Source organism: Carcharodon carcharias, chromosome 3 (genome assembly GCF_017639515.1).
Source record: "Carcharodon carcharias isolate sCarCar2 chromosome 3, sCarCar2.pri, whole genome shotgun sequence".
Taxonomy (NCBI): domain Eukaryota; kingdom Metazoa; phylum Chordata; class Chondrichthyes; order Lamniformes; family Lamnidae; genus Carcharodon; species Carcharodon carcharias.
In genome coordinates this window covers 116,761,612-116,780,921 of record NC_054469.1, presented here as the reverse complement: position 1 = coordinate 116,780,921, position 19,310 = coordinate 116,761,612, and the positions used below count along the sequence as shown (strand labels likewise).

Below are 19,310 nucleotides of genomic sequence, written 5' to 3'. Positions count from 1 at the left end.
TCCATTGGACACCTGTGCCCACATGGGAAGCCTGAACTTTCCATTTATGCCTTCCTGGACCTATCCCTGTTAGATCAGAGGAACTAAGTGAACAGATTAAACATATAATATCTAGAAATTCTTATGATTGCCAAAAAGTTTAATCATTCACACAGTGCACCAACCTTCAGTCTCAGAGATGCTGCAATTTATAGTCGTTTTCATTAAAATAAGGATCTTGAGTGTAATTAAAGCACTTGCTTATGGTCTTTTTATTGTCGGTCTGCCTTTTCGTTTATAACTGGCATTCAGACACTATAGCCATCCTAGCAAATGTGAAGTGTTTGGTATGTTGTGTTAGGTGCTTCATAAAGTATTTTGCTAAAAGCATCAGGCAACTTGGAAGAGAGCTCCAATGCAAAATGTTCCCCTCGTCTATGCTTTATTCTAATTCTGCTCTTTCCCTTCCCATGCATTTCCTTTTGTATATACTTAATGATTATTTCCTGAACTCTACAAACACCCAATTAATAAAATGACTTTAACAAAAAACAAAATACTGCAGATGCTATTAATCTGAAATAAAAATGAAAAACATTGGAGACATTGATTAGGTAAGGTAACATCCATTGAGAAAGCACGAGTCAGTTGGTGTTTTAGGAATAAACCCGTGCCCTATTATTGAGTTGTCTTTGATGCAAAAGAGGTCATAAAGGCAAGTAATGACTTTTTTTTGCCCTCTGCTATATGAACGCTAATCTGTTGTACAATCAATCTTTATTACAAGCTTGTGGGAACCAGTGAAGAACTCTGCCAAGGGTAGTATTTTTAAAAAAAGATCTTAGCAGTTATAAACTTATAAATTAGTTTCCAATGAGAACAGGGATAAAATTTGTTAAACAAATGCCACTTTGTAGAATGCAGATATTCTTCCAGTATTCAGACAGCAAACAAAGTTTGACAGCTGATTGTGAACAGAGATCCTGGTTTGTAAAAACAAACCTCCTGATAAGTCTGTGTAATTGGTTTTGATAAACAATAGTTTAATCATATAGTGAAATATTTTGATTTTCACTTTTTACTTGTGCTTCTCGCTCCGAGAACTGTGTTCAATCGCTGCATAATTAGGTCATTTCTTCATAATTTAAGGTCCAAGGCCAAGTTCGCCACACAAAGATTCACTTTGACAAACTAAAGAATGATGTGTGCCAGAAAGTCGACCTTCTTGGAGCAAGTCGATGCAATCTTCTTTCTCATATTTTAGCAACATATCAGGTTAGAACTTTTTAAACTTGTTCTTTGTTCCTATGATTAATTTGTCTACTTTACTGATAATTGTTATAAACAAGTGAAAAATCAAAACCAGTCTGAAATAACATTTTTGGAAAGGAATATTATTTAGAGGTGAAACAAACAAATAATATTATTTTTACCTTTCCTCTGCACATTTCCAAACATCTCTGCTATCTGACAAGGACAAGTAAGTCTGCAGTATACTACATTTGCTCCAGGATCAGACTGCTATTGATCCAAAGTAGTTTTGAATGTTCAGCAGTCACATTGACTGCAGTTGTACTGAAACTTAAATTTGTTGAACTTTTGAATTAAAAACTAGGAGCAGGAGTAGGCCATTCAGCCCTGAAAGCCTGCTCTACCATTCAATATGATCATGGCTGATCCTCTATCACAATGCCATATTTCCGCTTTCTCTCCATGCTCCTTCATGCTTAAATATCCAAAAATTTATCAATTTCTTTCTTGAATACACTCAGTGACCTGGACTCCACAGCTTTCTGTGGTAGAGAATTCCCCAGGTTGACCACATTCTGAGTGAAGAAATATTTCCTCATCTCAGTCTTAAATGGCCTGCCCTGTATCCTGAGACTGTGGTCCCAGGTTCTAGACTCCCCAACCAGGGGAAACATCCTCCCTGCATCCAGTCTGTATAGCCCTGTTAGAATTTTATATGTTTCAATTAGATCCCCTCTCCTTCTAAACTCTAATGAATACAGGCCCAGTCGAATCAATCTTTCCTCATACGACGTACCTTGTGAATGCTCCACACATTAAGGTACAATGCCTTCAGACTTGTCTTTTTAAACTTGTTAGTCATATTGGCTTTATTTTGCACTATGAACCCATTTGTTACTCCCCCTTTTTATTTGCCTTCCACTTTTGTCCTGTTTGTACTGGTCCCACCTTCCCCAGAACTGGTCCCAATGTCCCAGGAATCTGAATCCCTTTCCACTGCACAATTTCTTCAGCCATGTATTCGTCTGATATATTCTGTTATTTCTACTCACACTAGCACGTGGCACTGGTAGTAATCCTGAGATTACTAGCTTTAAGGTCCTACTTTTTAATTTAAGTCCTAACTCCCTACATTCAGCTTGTAGGACCTCATCTCTTTTTTTACCTATGTCGTTGGTAGCAGGAACAAGTTCAGTCCTTCTTTTGATGCCTTCTACATAACTCCTATTCTCTTGCATTAACCCACTAAGTTATACAACCCTTCCCACCTATTCAACTGCATGCTCACCAATTGTAATTCTACATCTTCCTCAAATTTCCAAATTAAATGACCTTGTCTTTATGTTAATCTGTAATCCAAATATATGTGGTAAAATAGAACATTTTATTAGTTCATCACTACAATCTGTTGTTGCTATGAGGTCAATATTTTCAGCCTATCTAAGATTTTTAAAAATCCTGCCACATTACTGTTTCCAACCCTAGATTAAATAAATCAAGTTATAACATACATCGTTGTCTCATCCTGACTGTCGATTTAAATCATTGTCAGTTTCCTATCCACAGTAACAGCACTTGGAAATTGTTATAGATGTTTTCTATCAATATCTGACACATTTCTTGGGGACTCCACATATTGTTAAGACATGCCACGTACCTTCTCACCATAACACTAGACCACCTTAACGTCTGTGAGTTTGTGGCAGCAATGGATGTTGTGCTCCATAAATTTCTGTGAACATATTACAAACTCAAATAAAAATGTGTAATTTATCAATTGAACATTATGCTGACAATGAACGTAACATTTTCAGTTGTTCTCTAAGCCTATGTCGTTTTTTTTTAATGTACCTATCTGCTGTTATCTGCTATACTCTTAATTATAGTTTAACTATAACAGCATAATTTAAGAAAGTTGCAGTGTAATAATTAACATGGGGTGATGTTAATTCTTTGTCTCTGAAGATTCTGTAGCTTTAGGATATGATATTAATTAAATTGTAACCCAATGTCTATTGTTGTGTGAGGTTATTTAGAACAAAATGAGCATGAAATCACTTCACTTCACAAGTACTTGAGGCCAAAAATAAAATCTGAAGGATAGAAATTAATTTGGTGTTTCTCTTCTGAGAATTGTCACAGACCTGACAAATGTACCTTTTAACTGTTGACTGTTCTATTGGTAGTTTGCTGTTACAGTAAAGGCTAATTAGCAGTTAAAAATTATAATGGAAGCTAATTATTTTAAATATATTGTCAGTTCATCTTTAATGTTGATGAGCCAATTTTTAATGTTTTGATCAGGAAGGGCTTCTAACTCTTAAAAAAAAATTGTCATAACAGTTGAGTTGTGTAAATGGTAAACAATCTAGTTAAAAGCACTGAAAGCTGAAATACTGCAGCTGATTTGTGCTGGATTTTTTGGGGCACCCTGGTGCCCTGCACCCCACCCCCTCAAAAAAGGCAGGGGGAACCATGATCCTGACAGCTGCCTTTCAGCAATTTAACACTGGGAGCAGCATTAATTGCTTTAAGGTGAGACTTCCGCCCCTTTTTCGGGAGGAAGTCCCGCCTTACAGACTTTCAAACAATCTGATAGCTGGCAGGTCTGTAGTCCCAGCAGTGGCAGTGGGAGTCAAGAGTGGGCCATGGCTGGGACTGCAAACAGCCCACCCCTCCAAGAACTCCAGGTAAACCTGGGGTCAGAGCTGGGGGCTGCAGGGCCTGATTCAAAAGGCTGGGAGAGGGTTAAAAGGGGAATGACCTTAAGAGGGGAATGGTGTGCTCCTCTACTGGGCCCAGGAAAACTGCAAAGTAGGCCTCAATCCCTTGCCCAACACCAGACTGCACAGCTAAAACTGTCGGCTTCCTGCAGGGTGTGAGCCTCAAGGCCCAAGGGCAGGCAGGCCTCTTGATCCCTCCACTGCGCACCATATAATTTCATACCGATCGGGGGAAGGCAGGTAGGCAGTGTGAAGGCTACTCACTGGGATTTTACATGATGCCCTGCCTTGAAATCTGCTGGCAGGGGAGCACAAAATCCACCCCTTTTGTGTGAATTCTCTGTTTCTTCTTTACCAAATTAATTGTGTGTGAATTTAATTTAAAATATCTTTTCTTGCTCGGGACGGCTTGGCTGGGCATGGTTTTGGTCTAGTTTAAGTCGTCTAAAATCTGCTGAGCAGAAATGATTGGGTGCAATTTTACTGCCCCTCCCAGCGGCGGGATTTTCCAGTGAACGGTCTTCTGAACGGCTTGCCGCATTTTACAGCCCCACCTCCATTGTGACAGCACCACAAAATTCCACCCAGTGATTAGGGGATGGAGTATCAATTCAGATGTAAACAAAATTTATCTCAGTCCTAGAATTCAAATCTTATCAGCTATTTAAGTTGTGGATATCTAATTGCTCAAACTTGTTTTAACTAACCAGGATGCTAATTCTCTCAGCTGCATTACAAGTTTTCTTTCACCATTGACTTTACAGCTCAATTTGACTGCAACTTAATTGAATTTGACCAAAGTTACAAAGGGTTGAGATTTCATGTTGCTTTATAAAACCCTTGCTTCAAGCATTGATTTGACTGTGAAGAAAACAGTCAATTTTAAAATTACATCTTTAATACTCCATCAAATATTTTGTCATATGTGAAAATGAGATCAGAACTTATACTGCAAAGGAGATTTGGAAATTTGCAGATTATGAAGCTTAATTAAGATCACTTTTATTGAAGATAGAATTTGATTTTTTAAAAATGTTAAACATTTGCATGTTTACATAAGAACATAAGGGGAGCAGGAGTAGGCCATCCGGTCCCTTGAGCCTGCTCTGCCATTCAATAAGATCATAGCTGATCTGATTGTGGCTTTGACTTCACTTTCCTGCCTGTTCCCCATAACTCTTGACTCCCATGTGAATCAAAAATCTGCCTAACTTAGCTTGAATATATTCAATGATCCAATCTCCACTGTTTGCTGGGGAAGAGAATTCCAAAGACTAAGAACCCTCCGAGAGAAAGAATTCCTTCTTATCTCCGTCCTAAATGGAAGACCCCTTATTTTTTAAATTGTTTGCTCTATTCTAGAGTCCTTTGCAAAAGGAGACATCCTTTCAGCATCTACCCTGTCAAGCCTCCACAGAATCTTTTATGTTTCAATAAAACCACCTTTCATTCTTCTAGACTCCAGTGATTATAGGCCAAACTGCTCAATCTTTCCTCATAAGACAAAACCTCACCCCAGGAATTAGCCTAGTCAACTTTCTCTAAACTGCTTCCAATGCAGGTATGTCTCTCCTTAAGTAAGGTAACTAAAACTGTACACAGCACTCTAGATGTGATCCCAGCAATGTTCCGTACTGTTGTAGCAAGACTTCCCTACTTTTAAATTCCATTCCCCTTGCAATAAAGGCCAACATTCTGTCTGACAGCAGCTGCAGAAGGGAATACAGTTAACGTTTCGAGTCCGTATGACTCTTCATCAGAACTCTTGATTGAAACGTTAACTGTATTCCTCTCCACAGATGCCATCAGACCTGCTGAGTCTTTCCAGCTATTTTTGTTTTTGTTTCAAATTTCCAGCATCCGCAGTATTTTGCTTTTACCAACATTCTGTTTGCCTTCCTAATTACTTGGTGTACCTCCATGCTGATTTTTTTTTTGTGATTTCATGTACAAAGGCACCCAGATCCCTCTGTTCTGCAGCATTCTGCAAACTCTCTCTATTTAAATAATATCCTGATTTTTTTCTTCTTCCTGCTAAAGTGGAGAACCTCACATTATACTCCATCTGCCAAACTTCTGCGGGCTTGTTTAAGCCATCCCTATCCCCTTGCATACTCTTTGTATTTTCCTCACAATGTGTTTTCCTACCTATTATCTTATCATCAGCAAATTTGGTTACAATGCAGTTGGTCCCTTAGATCATAAATAATTGAGGTCCCAGCACTGATCCTTGTGGCACTCATTAGTTACAGTTTGCCATCCTGAAAAAGATCCATTTATAATAATAATGGATTCTAGCGTTTTCCCATTGACAGATGTTAGGCTAACTGGCCTATAGTATCCTGCTTTCTGTCTCTCTCCCTTCTTGAATATAGGTGTTACATTTTTGATTTGCCAATCAGCTGGGACCTTTCCAGAATCTAGAGAATTTTGGAAGATTATAACCAATTCAATCACTATCTCTACAGCCACTATTAAGAACATGGGATGCAGGTCATCACGTACAAAGGACTTGTCAGCCTTAAGTTCCATTACTTATTCTCCAGTGACAGCGATTTTCTACTATTCACGTGGTGCTTTTTGTGTCTTGTACCATGAAGGTGGATGCAAAATACTTGTTTAAAGTCTTTGCCATTTCCTTGTTTCCTATTATTAATTCCCCAGTCTTAGAATGTAAAGGATTAATGCTCATTTTAGCTACTCTTTCTTTTTTATATACTTGTAAAAGCTTTTACTCTCTAGGCGGAATTATCTGTGCCCGCTGGCTTCGGGCGTGTTTGGTGGTGTGAGCAGACAATATGACTAAAATGCCAAAAATTGGTTTCACGATGTTGTGAAATCAGTTTGTGATCATCTGCTCCACCTGCCGATGGTGGGCTGCGTTTCCCGCCATCGGACGTTGGGAACCTTGTAATACATCTGCATATCATTATAAGCCCAGCCCACTGGAATCGCAGCTCCCTCCCCCTCCCCACCCCGCTGGATCGTTTACCCATATTGGCATGATTGCATGCTGACGTGTTTCACAACAGCATATAAAAGGCATGCACCTGGTGGGCTGCACTTTGAGGGGAACTCAGAGGTGAGTACACAGTAACATTGCTGAATGCTCGCCTGTTGGACTTCGAAGTTGAGAAATGTTGGCAGGGTTGGGGGGTGGGCAAGGGCTTCCTTGCAATGGAGGTGACTTGGTGGGGGGGGCAAGGGCTGCCCTGCATTTGAAGGTAGCGAACAAGCACATGCAGGGATGGGGTGGGTGAGGGAAGTGGCCATACCATAGGGAAACCTTCTATAAAGTGAGCATTCCTCTGCAGCTAAAACAGTTCAGGCGCAGCCACATTGATATGATTGGAGCCCATCCTCTAGCTTCTCTGCCAACTCGAGCAACGTGGAGGCATCAAAGCGCCACCAAGTGCTCCAGAGCTTTTCACCTCTCGGGCACGGACTGCAAACAAATGAGCGTTTTAGTGGACTGCAGAACAGTTGGACAAACTGGGCAAGTTGTACAATCTTCTTGCTAAAGCTGGACATGGAGCAGTCACTGGTGGAGGTGCTCACAGCCTTGTGAAATGTCATCATCTCCGTTTCAATCGGTCTGCCCCATGGTTCAAGCTAACAGTGCAGCCTTGTAGCATTGGTTAGGAGAATGCCTGCACTTGAGCTGAGACAGCATGCAGTCCAATGGGCAAAGCTGCCACCAGTTGGTTGGGTGTAGTGCATCAGAGGTGATTGGGGTTTCGGGCAGCCATGCAGCGCACTAAACTCTGACCATCCAAGTGGTGGACAGCACTCCCCGGATGCCATTGACTGCACTCACGTGGCGCTCAGATCTCCGTTGCAACAAAGGGACAACTATGTCAACCATAGGGGCTTCCTTTCGCTAAATGTGCAGCTGGTGTGCGACCACCACAAACGCATCCTGCAAGTCTGCACACAGTTTCCAGGGAGTGTGCACAACTACTAGATTCGCAGTCGATCACAAATGCCAGAAGTCTTCCAGGGTCCACAGAAGCTGCAGGGATGGCTCCTTGGGGGACAAGGGCTACCTGCAGAGGACATGGCTGAAGACACCCATGCGGCAGGCTTGGACTGCAGCAGAGCGAAGGTATAATGAGGCTTGTGCTGCAACTCACAATTTGGAGTGGTGCTGAATGAGGTTCCAGTGCCTGGACCAGTCTGCTGGAGCCCTGCAATATAGTCCGCAGAGGGTGTCACGCATTGCCCCCTGGCGATGCAATGGGGAGAGGAGCTGGCTGAGGAGGAGATGGAGGAGCTGCAGCTCTCCTCCGGTGAGGAGTACGGGGATGAGGGTGAGTAGGTCCTCGAAGGCCCTCTCGAGTACACACTATTGGAGGCCAACTATGGCATCAGCAATGGAGCTCATTCTGCGCAGTAGTGCAGGAGAGACGTCCTCGACCAAGGTCTCCATGACGGCCACCATCCTACCAGTGTTGACCTTGGTGCATTGGCACTCCAGTGCTATCACCTCAGTCTGAAGGCGAATGGACTCCTCCATCATGCCTTGCAATCTGAAGAGTGCAGTGGTCATCCCTTCCAAGCTTGTCTTTGTAGCCCCCGCAACTATGACATGACCGAGTCTAGAGGCTCATCATCTGACTCAGCAAATTTCAGGCCTCCAGCAGTCCTCTAAATGCCGAACACCTCGGAAGTCCTTTCTGCCGCCTGCTGTGAATCAGACAGTGTGATGTGCTCACCAGATTGTTATCCGACGGCTACTGTAGAGCTAGGTCCCACCAAGGTGTGTGTCTCTGTGCTGGTGGATAGTGTGGATGAACGCTGTGATGGGACTTCAAGGAGGGTGCCTTCAGATTCCTCTTCGGAGGTTTCTTCAGGGCTTGATTAGAGGCCCTGGGTGGTGGGCTCCTTCGGCTCTTTGGCAGATGTGCCTGCAGAAGCAAGGAGAGATAATTAGTGCATGGCAGTGACCGGTGAAACAGGACACATCAGGCACAGCATGGTCGTCTGGTTGACCTCACTGTCAGCACAGGACCGGTCCAGATCCTCGCTGGTCAGCTGGTTGGCTCTGTTTTCAAAGTTTGTGTGGAACTTGATTTCAAGCATTCCTCCACCGGTAGGCGACCTTTCCCTCTTGTAGTGTGTCAGCTTGTCCTGCATAAATAGAGATGGAGAGAGTTTAAGCAGGATGCCTGCCAGGCTGGATGATAAGTATGCCTGGCCTGTGTGGGTGGTAAGTGGTTTCCATGGATGGGATGATGACAATGAAGGTGTGTGAGAGAGAATGAATGGTCCCTTGAACCGGCAGTGAGTGAGGGCCCTGTGGATGTGAGAGTTGAGAGTGATGAGAAGAGTGACTTACCCTAGTGGAAGAAAGGAAATCATTTATCCTCTTTCGACATTGGGTGGCTGTCCTCTTTTGCAAGGCATTGGTGCTGATCACTGTTGTCACCACCTTCCAAGCCAGGTTAGTGCTTTTGCTGCCCATCCTGCGGCCAGAGCATGGGTAGAGGACATCACGGTGAGCATCCATTGTGTCCATAAGGCACTCACAGAGCGCATCATTGAATCTGAGTGCTGCAGTCTTTTTGCCTTTCAGGGCCATGTCTTCTATGCAGCAGTTGAAGGCTGGATGCACTGAGATGTGTGCGCGCGGCTGGGACATAATATGATGCTTGGAGTGCTGAAGCAACGAGGAGATGGCGTGGCGGGTGAATGAGAGCCCACTTACCATAGAAATAGTGTCTTTCCCAGGAATGTATAATTAATGCAGCGGATTTGGGACGATATGGCATGAAAAGCCGCCATTGTGGCTGGCGAGTAAAACATCATTTTACCTTCCCACTACTGTACTTAATGCACGTCTGGAATGATTCCACCCTCTGTTTTAGATTTCTTGCTATTTTCTTTCACACTCCAATTTTGTCCCCCTGCTTTTTTATTCATCCTTTGCTGGTTTCTAAAACTTTTCCAATATTCTGGCCTACCACTAATCTTTGTAGCATTATACACCTTTTATTTCATTTTGATACCACCCTTAACTTCCTTAGTTAGCCAAGGATGGCAGATTTCCTTCCCTCAATTACATTAGTGAACCAGCTTTATTAATTAAATTTAAATTCCACCAGCTGCCATGGTGGGACTTGAACCCATGTCTCCAGTGCATTAACCTGGGCTTCTGGATTACCACTACGCCACCATCACCCCCTGTGGTAATCCAGAGGTTCTTAGCTTTTGTGGTTCTGCTTTTTAATTTAGCCCCTAGCTGCTCATACTCTCTTAGCGGAACCTCTTTCTTAGGCCTATCTATGTAATTGGTACCCACATGGACCAAACAACTAGATCCGTCCCCTCCCATTTCAAGTTTCTCTCCAATGCTGAGACGATGTCCTTAACCCTGGCACAGGGCAGGCAACAAGCCTTTGGGATTCTCACTCACAGCTGCAGAGACTTGTATCTAATGCCCTAACTATATTGTCTTCTACTACTACTACTACATTTCTTTTTTAATTTCCCCCCACTTGAATGCAGCAACGTTGTATACATTTAATACAATACTTTTATCTCTGGTAACAGTTTAAACTATTTCCCCTGTTTATCTCTAGTACCAGTTTAAACTACTGCCCCTGGTTATAGGAAAAAAACTTAACTCACCAATCACCTAATTAATGCTTCCAGTCTCCAGCTATCACCTCCTGTTGCTGGTCTCCAGCTCCCTCTCTAGGACCACTTTTTTTGTAAAAGGTCAGAACAGTAGCTCCTTCCTCAGTGCGTCCAATTTCCTCACCTACCAAATGTTTCTAAGTGTTTCAAATAAATACAGCTTTGTCTGTATGAGACCACAGCTGTATCTATTTCATGATTTGTGGAAAATTAGAGTTAACTTCGCTACATGGGTAGTTTTATTGCAGGAATCTTAAGCATTTAAAGTTCTTTGCTAGTGGATGTTAAATGGTAATGTATATAATTTTGTTACTGTTGGGGATTGTAGTTATTTCATTCAGTAATGAGTAAGTCACAGAATGAATGTGAGGTATTTGTTGATTTTCAATACTAATCCTATAAATGAAACATTCACTATTTGGCTGGTAAGCATAGATAGTTTACACATTTGACGGTGATATTACATGTTTGTTATTTTTTTCTGATTCAGACAACATTACTCCATTTCTGGGAAAAGACATCCCACACAATGGCAGCTATTCATGAAAGTTTCAAAGGCTACCAGCCATATGAATTTGCAATGTTGAAGGTAAATGTATATTTGGATTTGCATGTTCATTATAGTTACATAAATTTTTTAAAAACTACACTGTTTTGATATCTTCTGTCCTATTTGTGTTAAAAACAAGATTCACATCTCTTTCAAGGTTTGTATAAAGCTGCTTGACCTGAAAGACATGAACAAAATAAGTATTAAAATAATACTCCGGAGTACAATACTTTGAGAGCGTGTGAATTATGTCTACTAGTTGTTTTTTTCAGTCCTGAATGCTGTCTTTCACAAATTAGCGTTTGGTGCAGTGCTTGAACTTTCATATCTATAATTTAGAGACAAGTATGATGACCACATTTTTTATTCGTTCACTGAATATGGGCATTGCTGGCTAGGCCAGCATTTATTGCTCATCCCTAATTGCCCTTAAGATTTTGAAACAGTGTTGATGAAGGATTGGAAATATATATCCAAGTCAAGATAGTGTGACATGAACTTTTTAGAAAACACTGATTTGGCCTTAACTGGAGCATTGTGTCCAATTCTGGGCACTGTACTTTAGCAAGGATGTAAAGGCATTAAGAGAGGCTGCATACTAGGTTTACGAGAATGGTTTCAGGGATGGGGAGCTTCAGTCGCAAGGAAGGATTGGAAAACTGGGGTTGCCCTCCTTAGAGGAGATGATTAAGAGGAGATTTAATAGAGGTGTTCAAAATCATGAGGGCTCTGGTTAGACTAGATAGAGAGAATTTTTATTTTAATATTCTTTCATGGGATGTGAGCATTGCTACCAAGGCCAGCATTTATTGCTCATCCCTAGCTGCCCTTGAAAATGTGGTGGTGAGCAGCCTTCTTGAACCGCTGCAGTCCATCAGTATAGATACATCTACAGTGCTGTTATAAAGTGAGTTGCAGGATTTTGATCCAGCGACAGTGAGGTACAATGACATTGTTCCAAGTCAGGGTAGAATGTCGCTTGAAGGGAACCTGTTCCCTTTGGAGGTGTCAAGAAACCAGAGCACACCAATTTTAAGGAGATTGGGAAAGAACTGATGGTGATATGAGAGAACATTTTTTTTCATAGCTAACTGGATCTGGAATGCACTGTGGAGGCAGATTCAGTTGTGGCTTTCAAAAGGAAATTAGATGAGCACCTGAAGATTAAAACAATGCTGGGTTATGGGGAAAGACCCAGGGAAAAGGGAGTAGGTGAATTGCTCTTACAGAGAGCCACTGTAGACTCAATGGGCTGAATAGTCTCTTCCTATGCTGTAAACATGCTATGATTCTATGAAAGGGAACTTGGAGTTGGTAGCATTCCCAGGAAATCATCTTGCAACCATTGAAGGAAATTCTGTCGAGGAAGAATATAGGGAGGATCCTTTCTGGCTGAAATATTCAACTTCTACTAAATGATTTTAAACAAGGTTGCAATACCTAAATCAATGGAGATAACTATACAGAACTCTTCCTGTTACGTAACAAAAAATTTGTTAAAGCATAGAAATTGCACAAATTCCAGAATCGCAATTCTGGCTTGAAAGTGACAGCAGGACCTGAACTTGAAGTTGCAGGGGAGTGATACGTTCAAAATGAATAAGTGGAAATATTTCAGTGAACAAATGGTGAAACCGTGGAACAGTTTCTCTAGGTGAAAGTAGAAGGTGTTGATTCATTCAATTACAAATTAGATTTCTTTCAGAAAATAATATTTTGGGCTACAGTGTATGAATAATTTAAGATACGGTAAGTGCAGCATACTTGGGAGGAAGAGTTTGGTTCCCAAGGCTCTCCATCACTGAAGGGTTTTCTTACCTTGTGCTGTGTCTGTGAAAGACACAATTGATGATTATTAATTACTGTGAATAGTTAATTCAATTGTTATATCATGGAACTACAAGATGAAATAGATGGACATTAGTCTAGCAATTCTTGTGTTCTGTTATTTGAAGTGGAATCCAGATCCACTAGGTCTCTGCATGTTGAAAATTTCTCATAAGTTCCTGCACTGCAGGGTGGGTGGGGTGGATGTTCCTTCTTCCACCTTGTTTCTCCTGCACCAGTACTTGAGCATGTTGGGGGTGTTCCCAAGCTACTCCCACTTGAATTTCACTAAAGCCTGCTAATAAGTCCCATTGTCAGTCTAAAGAGGGGCCTGAAGCTGCAAAGGCCAGATGGATTTGTTTTGGTTATTTGTTCTTGGGGTGTGTGGGGATGCTGGCAGGCTGCATGTGTTGTCAAGGAATTCCTGGAGACTGACCCAGTGATGATGTATGAATGATAATATATGTCCAGTTAGGATGGCCTGTGATACAAAGGGGAACTCAAATCTCTTCTTGTTCCCAAGCTATTGCTGTTCTTGGCCTTCTGTGTAGTAATGGTTGCAAGAGAGGGAGGCATCCCAAAGACATCCCAATCTTGGGAAGTTGCTACCCTGTGTCCTGTAGATTATATATACTACAATGAATCAATGATTGAGAAAAAAACGATGATTGCTCTACTGGAAAGGCACCAATCAAATGAACTGTTCTGTCCTGGATGGACTATTATTGCACTGCATGAATCCAGGCAAGTCCTGAGTGTTCCATCACACTCTTGATGTGAGTCTTGTTAACAATGATGGTGGAACAGGAGGTGAATCATTCATTGTAAAGTATCTAACCATTTTCACTGATCCCTCAGCTTCCAGAGGGGGAATTGGAAAAGTAGCTCTGGTGAACATGGCAGCACATCAGGGTGATACTCTGACGACTATCACTTCTTTGAGGTGGGTGTCTCTGCGCTGTTTTTTATTCATTCATGAGGTGTGGGTAACTGGCAAGGCAGCATTTATTGCCTATACCTAAGTGCCCTTGAGGAGGTGGTGGTGAACTGCCCTCTTGAACCCCTATAATTCTTGTGTACATCCATAGTACTGTTATGGAGTTCTAAGATTTTGGTCCAATGACAGTGAAGAATGGTGATATATTTCCAAGTCAGGATGGTGTGTGACTTGGAGGGGGAGTTAGCAGGTAGTGGTGTTCCCTTGTCCCTCTAGGTGGTAGAGGTCACAGGTTTGGACAGTGCTGTCGAAGGAGCCTTGGTGAATTGCTGCAGTACATTGTGTAAATGGAACACATTGCTGCCACACCACACCCAAGGTGGAGGGAGTGAATGTTTAAAGTGGTAGAAGGGGTGGTCTACTTTGTCCTGGAATGTGTTGAGCTTCTTGAGTGTTGTTGGAGCTGACCTCATCCACCACATTCCTAACTTGTGCCTTGTAGATGGTGGACAGGCTTTTGGGAGTCAGAAGGTGAATTACTCACTGCAGAATTCCCAGCCTCCGACCTGCTCTTGTACCCACAACATTTAGTGGCTGGTACTGGATGTTGACAATGAAGGATTCAGAGATGGTAGTGCCATTGAATGTCAAGGGGAAATGGCTGGATGGTGACAGATGTTTGGGCTGGGCCAGGCTATTTAAATGAACTTAGCCCAGGGTTTGGAAGGGGATCATTGTTGGGTGAAAGTAGTGGGTGAAAGTCCTGCTCACTGCACTTCTGAAGATGTAAAGATGTCACAGAATTTCTTCCCTTGTATATTTATAATAGCTCTCGCATAATTTAATATTTACTTTTTTTATGTGAGAATTTAAGCTACAATGTTGGACTTAACTTTCATTTTAAAGAAAAATAATTATCAAAGCTGTTAATAATCATATCTTTAGATTCCACTGATCCACCAACTATTCTGGGGCTGAGGCTCACACCTTTTAAAATTTATGAATTCTGCCTCCAATTAAAGTCAATCTGGTTAAAGCACTTTTTCAACCATTCAGTGCTTCCCTCATTGCTGTTTACCTGATCATATTACAGAAGGGGAAATCAAACAAGCTATTTATTTTTTGAATGAAAGGAAAATTACAGAATCATAGAGACTTACAGCATAGAAGAAGGCCATTCAGCTAGTCATGCATTTGCTGGCTGTTTAAAAGTGCAGTTGTACCTAGTCCATAATCCCTGTTTTTGCCATAAATCCTCCAAGTTCCTCATTCTCAAAAACCTGTCCAAATTCCTTTTAAAATTATTCACAGAATCAGCTTCCACCACTTTCTTTTGGGTTGAACGTTCCAGATCCTAACAACTCGTGAGAAATTTTCTTCTAATCCCCCTCTAGATTTTTTGCTCGTGATTTTAAATCTATAACCTTTGTTTATTGACCCACTTACCAGTGGGAATAGTTTTTCTCTATCTATGTTATCAAATCCTTTTATCATTTTGAAAATCTCTATTAGGCCACCTCTCAAACCTATTCTACCAAGGAGAATAATCCTAATCTTTCTAGTTTCCCCTCAATCCAAGAGATGAGTGGCAGGCTGCCACGGAAATAGAAAGTTTCAGACATTTCAGTCTGATGGGGATCTAACCCAGTTGCCATGTTGAGTCACTGCAGTTCCACCAATGTTAGGTGATACCGTCCAACCACCGTGCCCATCTTTATCTAATGCTTTTTTGCTTGTAGATTAATAAAACCTTTTTAATCCAAAGACTTTTTCAGGTTTGTTCTCAAAGTGGCACAGGATGCCTCTTTCTCTATTTGGCTTTCCCAGATTGTTTGCTGGGGTTTCAGATTCTTTTGGAGTCTCTGGGAGAGGCAATGATTTTGCTGCCATTTTTTTCCCTATTGTGGGTAGATATCCCCCTCATTCCTTCACCCTTCTGCAATGCCTTATTATTGGTACTTTGGCACTCTAGGTCATCATCTGGGAAAGATCGTTTGGGATTTTTGGATTCTTCCACTGCTTCTAATTTCCTCTTTCCTTTTTTGGATTTGGAAACCTTGGGTGTTAATGCTTTGTTTCCATTTGCATCCACTGCATTTCTTCCCAAAAAATAGGGTTTAGGTGTTTTGGTAATGGCAGTCCAACCATTAGCACATTTCTGGCTTTTCAGTCGAAGCTGTGGTCAAGCCTCTAGTGAAGGAATATAATCTTGAAGATAAAACGAATTAGTCCCACTTCTCGGCCTAAGATGTATTTTCAGGCAGGGCCCTCCCTTGTGCTGGGTGAGACGGCTTCCCTCTGGTCCTCATATGCCAGACTAACACTCCCTGGCTGTTCTTAGAGTAAATAAGATATTTGCTATCTCACGCCAATTTCTGTCATGTGACAACAGTGTCAATGTTTTCCAGTGTCCACACAATAGGTTGATGGCAGATGCGATTGTCACCCAATAAATGACACAATTCGCACCTGCTTGTGATAAAGCAGTTCCTGCACATCCCTCTTTGTTATATTTTAAGTTTGCAGACAAAATCTGGAGCAACCATTATATTTGAGTTTCTGTAAATTCCACAAGTGATCTTGCATCCTGATATCCCTTCAATGGAAGATCCTCTATAAGGACATTTATTTACACTTTAATGATTTAACAGGGGCATGTCCAGACACCAGTTAATCTTTGTATCGAAACCACAAAAGAAGCCAGCTGACTCCCTAGAGCCCATTTTGTCAGGGTAAATTGTCCATATTTTATGCTCTGTTTATAAAGTAGTGTCCATCTTCTGAATAAGTTTTACATGAAAATGATGTGACTGTAACAAGTGGGACTAGCTGAGTTGCTCTTGCAAAGAGCCAGCACAGCCATCACAGATCTGAAGGCTTCCTTCTCTCCTGTAGCTATTCTATGATTCATTCAACTGAAGTCCCTCAACCCTGTGATATCCTGGTAAATCTCCTCTGCACCTTTTCTAAGCCCTATACATCTTTCCTGAAGTATAGTTCCCAGAATTGGTTATAATAGTTGAGAGCTAACCAGTGATTTGAAAAATTCCAGCATGATCCATTTTTTTTTAATGTTCTATGCCTCTATTCATAAACCCAAGTAACCCGTTATGGCACAGCCAATTGTAAATGCTGAGTTCAAATCCCAGAGGGAAACTTGAAACAACTGCCAGGACTTGTTTTGCAATTTGTATAAATTTTGAGATGCAAGCCTTAAATTCAGTAGTAATAAGACCACCAATCATAGCTTTTGACAGAACTAGATTAAACATTTATTAATAAGAGAAATGATTTTAAGCACATACATATGTCTACACATAACTACCAAAATAACTTCTAAATCCCCTAATTAATCTGACTTACAGTTACACTTTTGTTAAGGCAACAGTAAGACACATAGATTTTAAAAGACCCAGGCAATGTGATACACAATACCCTGAACCAGTCAAATTCAAAGTACATTATCTTAACCTCAGTTCTTTGAGGACAGCAGCTTGAGGCATAGATGTTGAAGGCTTTTCACACTTGTTAAATCCTAAAATTCCTACCCCTACACACAGCCTTCACTCCTTTATGCATATTTTCCCCTTTGAATGCAAATTCCTGTTGTTTCACTATGTCTTTGGACTTTACCTTTCTGATAATAAAAATCTCTCTTAATATTAAGGCAAGAATTTTCCCGTCAGCGAGCGGGGGCAGGGCCCACCCACCGATGTGTAAAATGACGCGGAATGATGTTGGGTGGAACTCCCAACGTCATCCCGCAACATTTGTATTTCCAGGTTGATGAGTCAGCTGTGTGCCCGCCAACCTGTCAACGGCCTATTGAGGCCATTCAAAAAGCAATTAAAGCAATTAGTGGACCTGCCTGTCCAACCTTAAGGTTGGCGGGCAGGTCAGGAGTGCTGGCGGCCACCTGAAGAAGCATGAAACCTCATCCAAAGGCGGGATGAGGCTTCATAACTGAATTTTAAAATTAAGAAGAACTTTTACTTAAAGTTATGTCCATGTCCCAACTCATATGACATTCTCACATGAGGGGATATGGACAGTTAATGAAATTTTCCAAAGAATAACTTTTTCCCTTTGGGAACCAATCTCCCTGAGGCAAAACTTAGTCTTAGGGAGATCGGAGTGCTCCTTTGCCCACTTCCGCATTTGCCATTCCCCCCATCCTCACAGGGAGCGCACAGTGCTTCTGTGCAGAGGTCACACTGAGTGGAGCTTAATTGGCTCGCCTACAAAAAATGGCAACGTGCCCACTCCTGCACTCCCCCCCCTCCGAAAAAGGGGGAAAATTTTACCCTAAGTTTTACCAGTAACTTTGTGAAAAATAAACACACTGTTCCTGAACTCCACCTGGCAAGGTGACACATTTCACTCCCTCTTTTGAAAACTATCTAGTCTAGTTTATTTAAAAATGCAAATGTTTCCTTGACACATATGGTTATCTACTTAACACTTCAAACCTCGCTCATCTTCTACCACATCAAAACCTTCAGACCAGCTGCCTTTAATCCAATTAAGTCTCTCTCTCTCTCACACACACACACCACTATTTTACAATAAATTCCAATACCATTATGAAAATTATTATATCTTCCTGACATAACCCATATGCTGTTTTTCAACTTGCCTTGCTACCTTTTAAGGATTTGGTCTATGGGTATTGAGGTGTCTCTGCTCATCAATACCTTTCAAAATTGTGCCATTTGTAGTGTGCTCTTTCAATATTGGTTCCCCCAAAGTGCATCATTTCACACTTCTCTGTATTGAACTCCATTTGTCATGCTTTTGCCCGGTCATCATCCTGTCTCTGTCATCCTGAAGTCTAATAACTATCCTCATGTATGTACCACATTTACAAGTTTAGTATCATCTGCAAGGTTTAGAATACGCCACCCTACACCTCAGTCTAGGTCATTTGTAAAAATTGAAGCAAGTAATGGGACCTGAAAGACTTTTTCAGAAGCCACTGCTGAGGCAATTCATATCCAAACCATCACTTTCTCCTTCATTCCAATGGCCACCATCTCCTTAACAAGCCTTCTGTGTGGCACTTTGACAAATGCTTTCCTAATGCGCACAATATCTGCTGTCCTATTGTTATTAAAAACAACCACCTTGTTGAGCGGGATTCCCACAGGTGCAAGGTGTAATCAGCTGCACGCAGCAAATCAAGCACCACCACAGCATCCAGGAGCTCTGAGAAATTGCAAGGGATATTTACTCAGTGGACAGCTGATGTGCTAGCAGAAGAAGCCAGATAATGATGCGTTCTTACTGTGGAGGTTCAGTATTCTAAAACTCTTTGTTCCTGGAAGCAGACTTGAAAGCTGGCTCAGAGGAGACAAGGGATACACCTTCAAAGTTGGCTCATGGCATCTGTGAGGAATTCAACCAA

At 41.6% G+C, this 19,310-nt stretch overlaps 1 protein-coding gene across 9 annotated transcripts in view; it reads left to right on the top strand.

Annotated features, from left to right (window-relative positions):
* ica1 (islet cell autoantigen 1) overlaps window positions 1-19,310 on the top strand; it is a 224,915-nt gene that overhangs the window by 80,466 nt on the left and 125,139 nt on the right. For 7 of the 9 annotated variants that reach the window (XR_005942538.1, XM_041183208.1, XM_041183204.1 and 4 more), the window contains 2 exons: window positions 1,129-1,254; window positions 11,083-11,181. Coding sequence is in view for 8 of the 9 variants with exons in the window: in XM_041183208.1 (XP_041039142.1) it covers window positions 1,129-1,254; window positions 11,083-11,181 (225 nt within the window). In the remaining variant the exon portion in view is untranslated. Of the gene's footprint in view, window positions 1-1,128; window positions 1,255-11,082; window positions 11,182-19,310 lie in introns of those variants that run through there. The other 2 variants (XM_041183210.1, XM_041183209.1) reach the window with 2 other exon arrangements.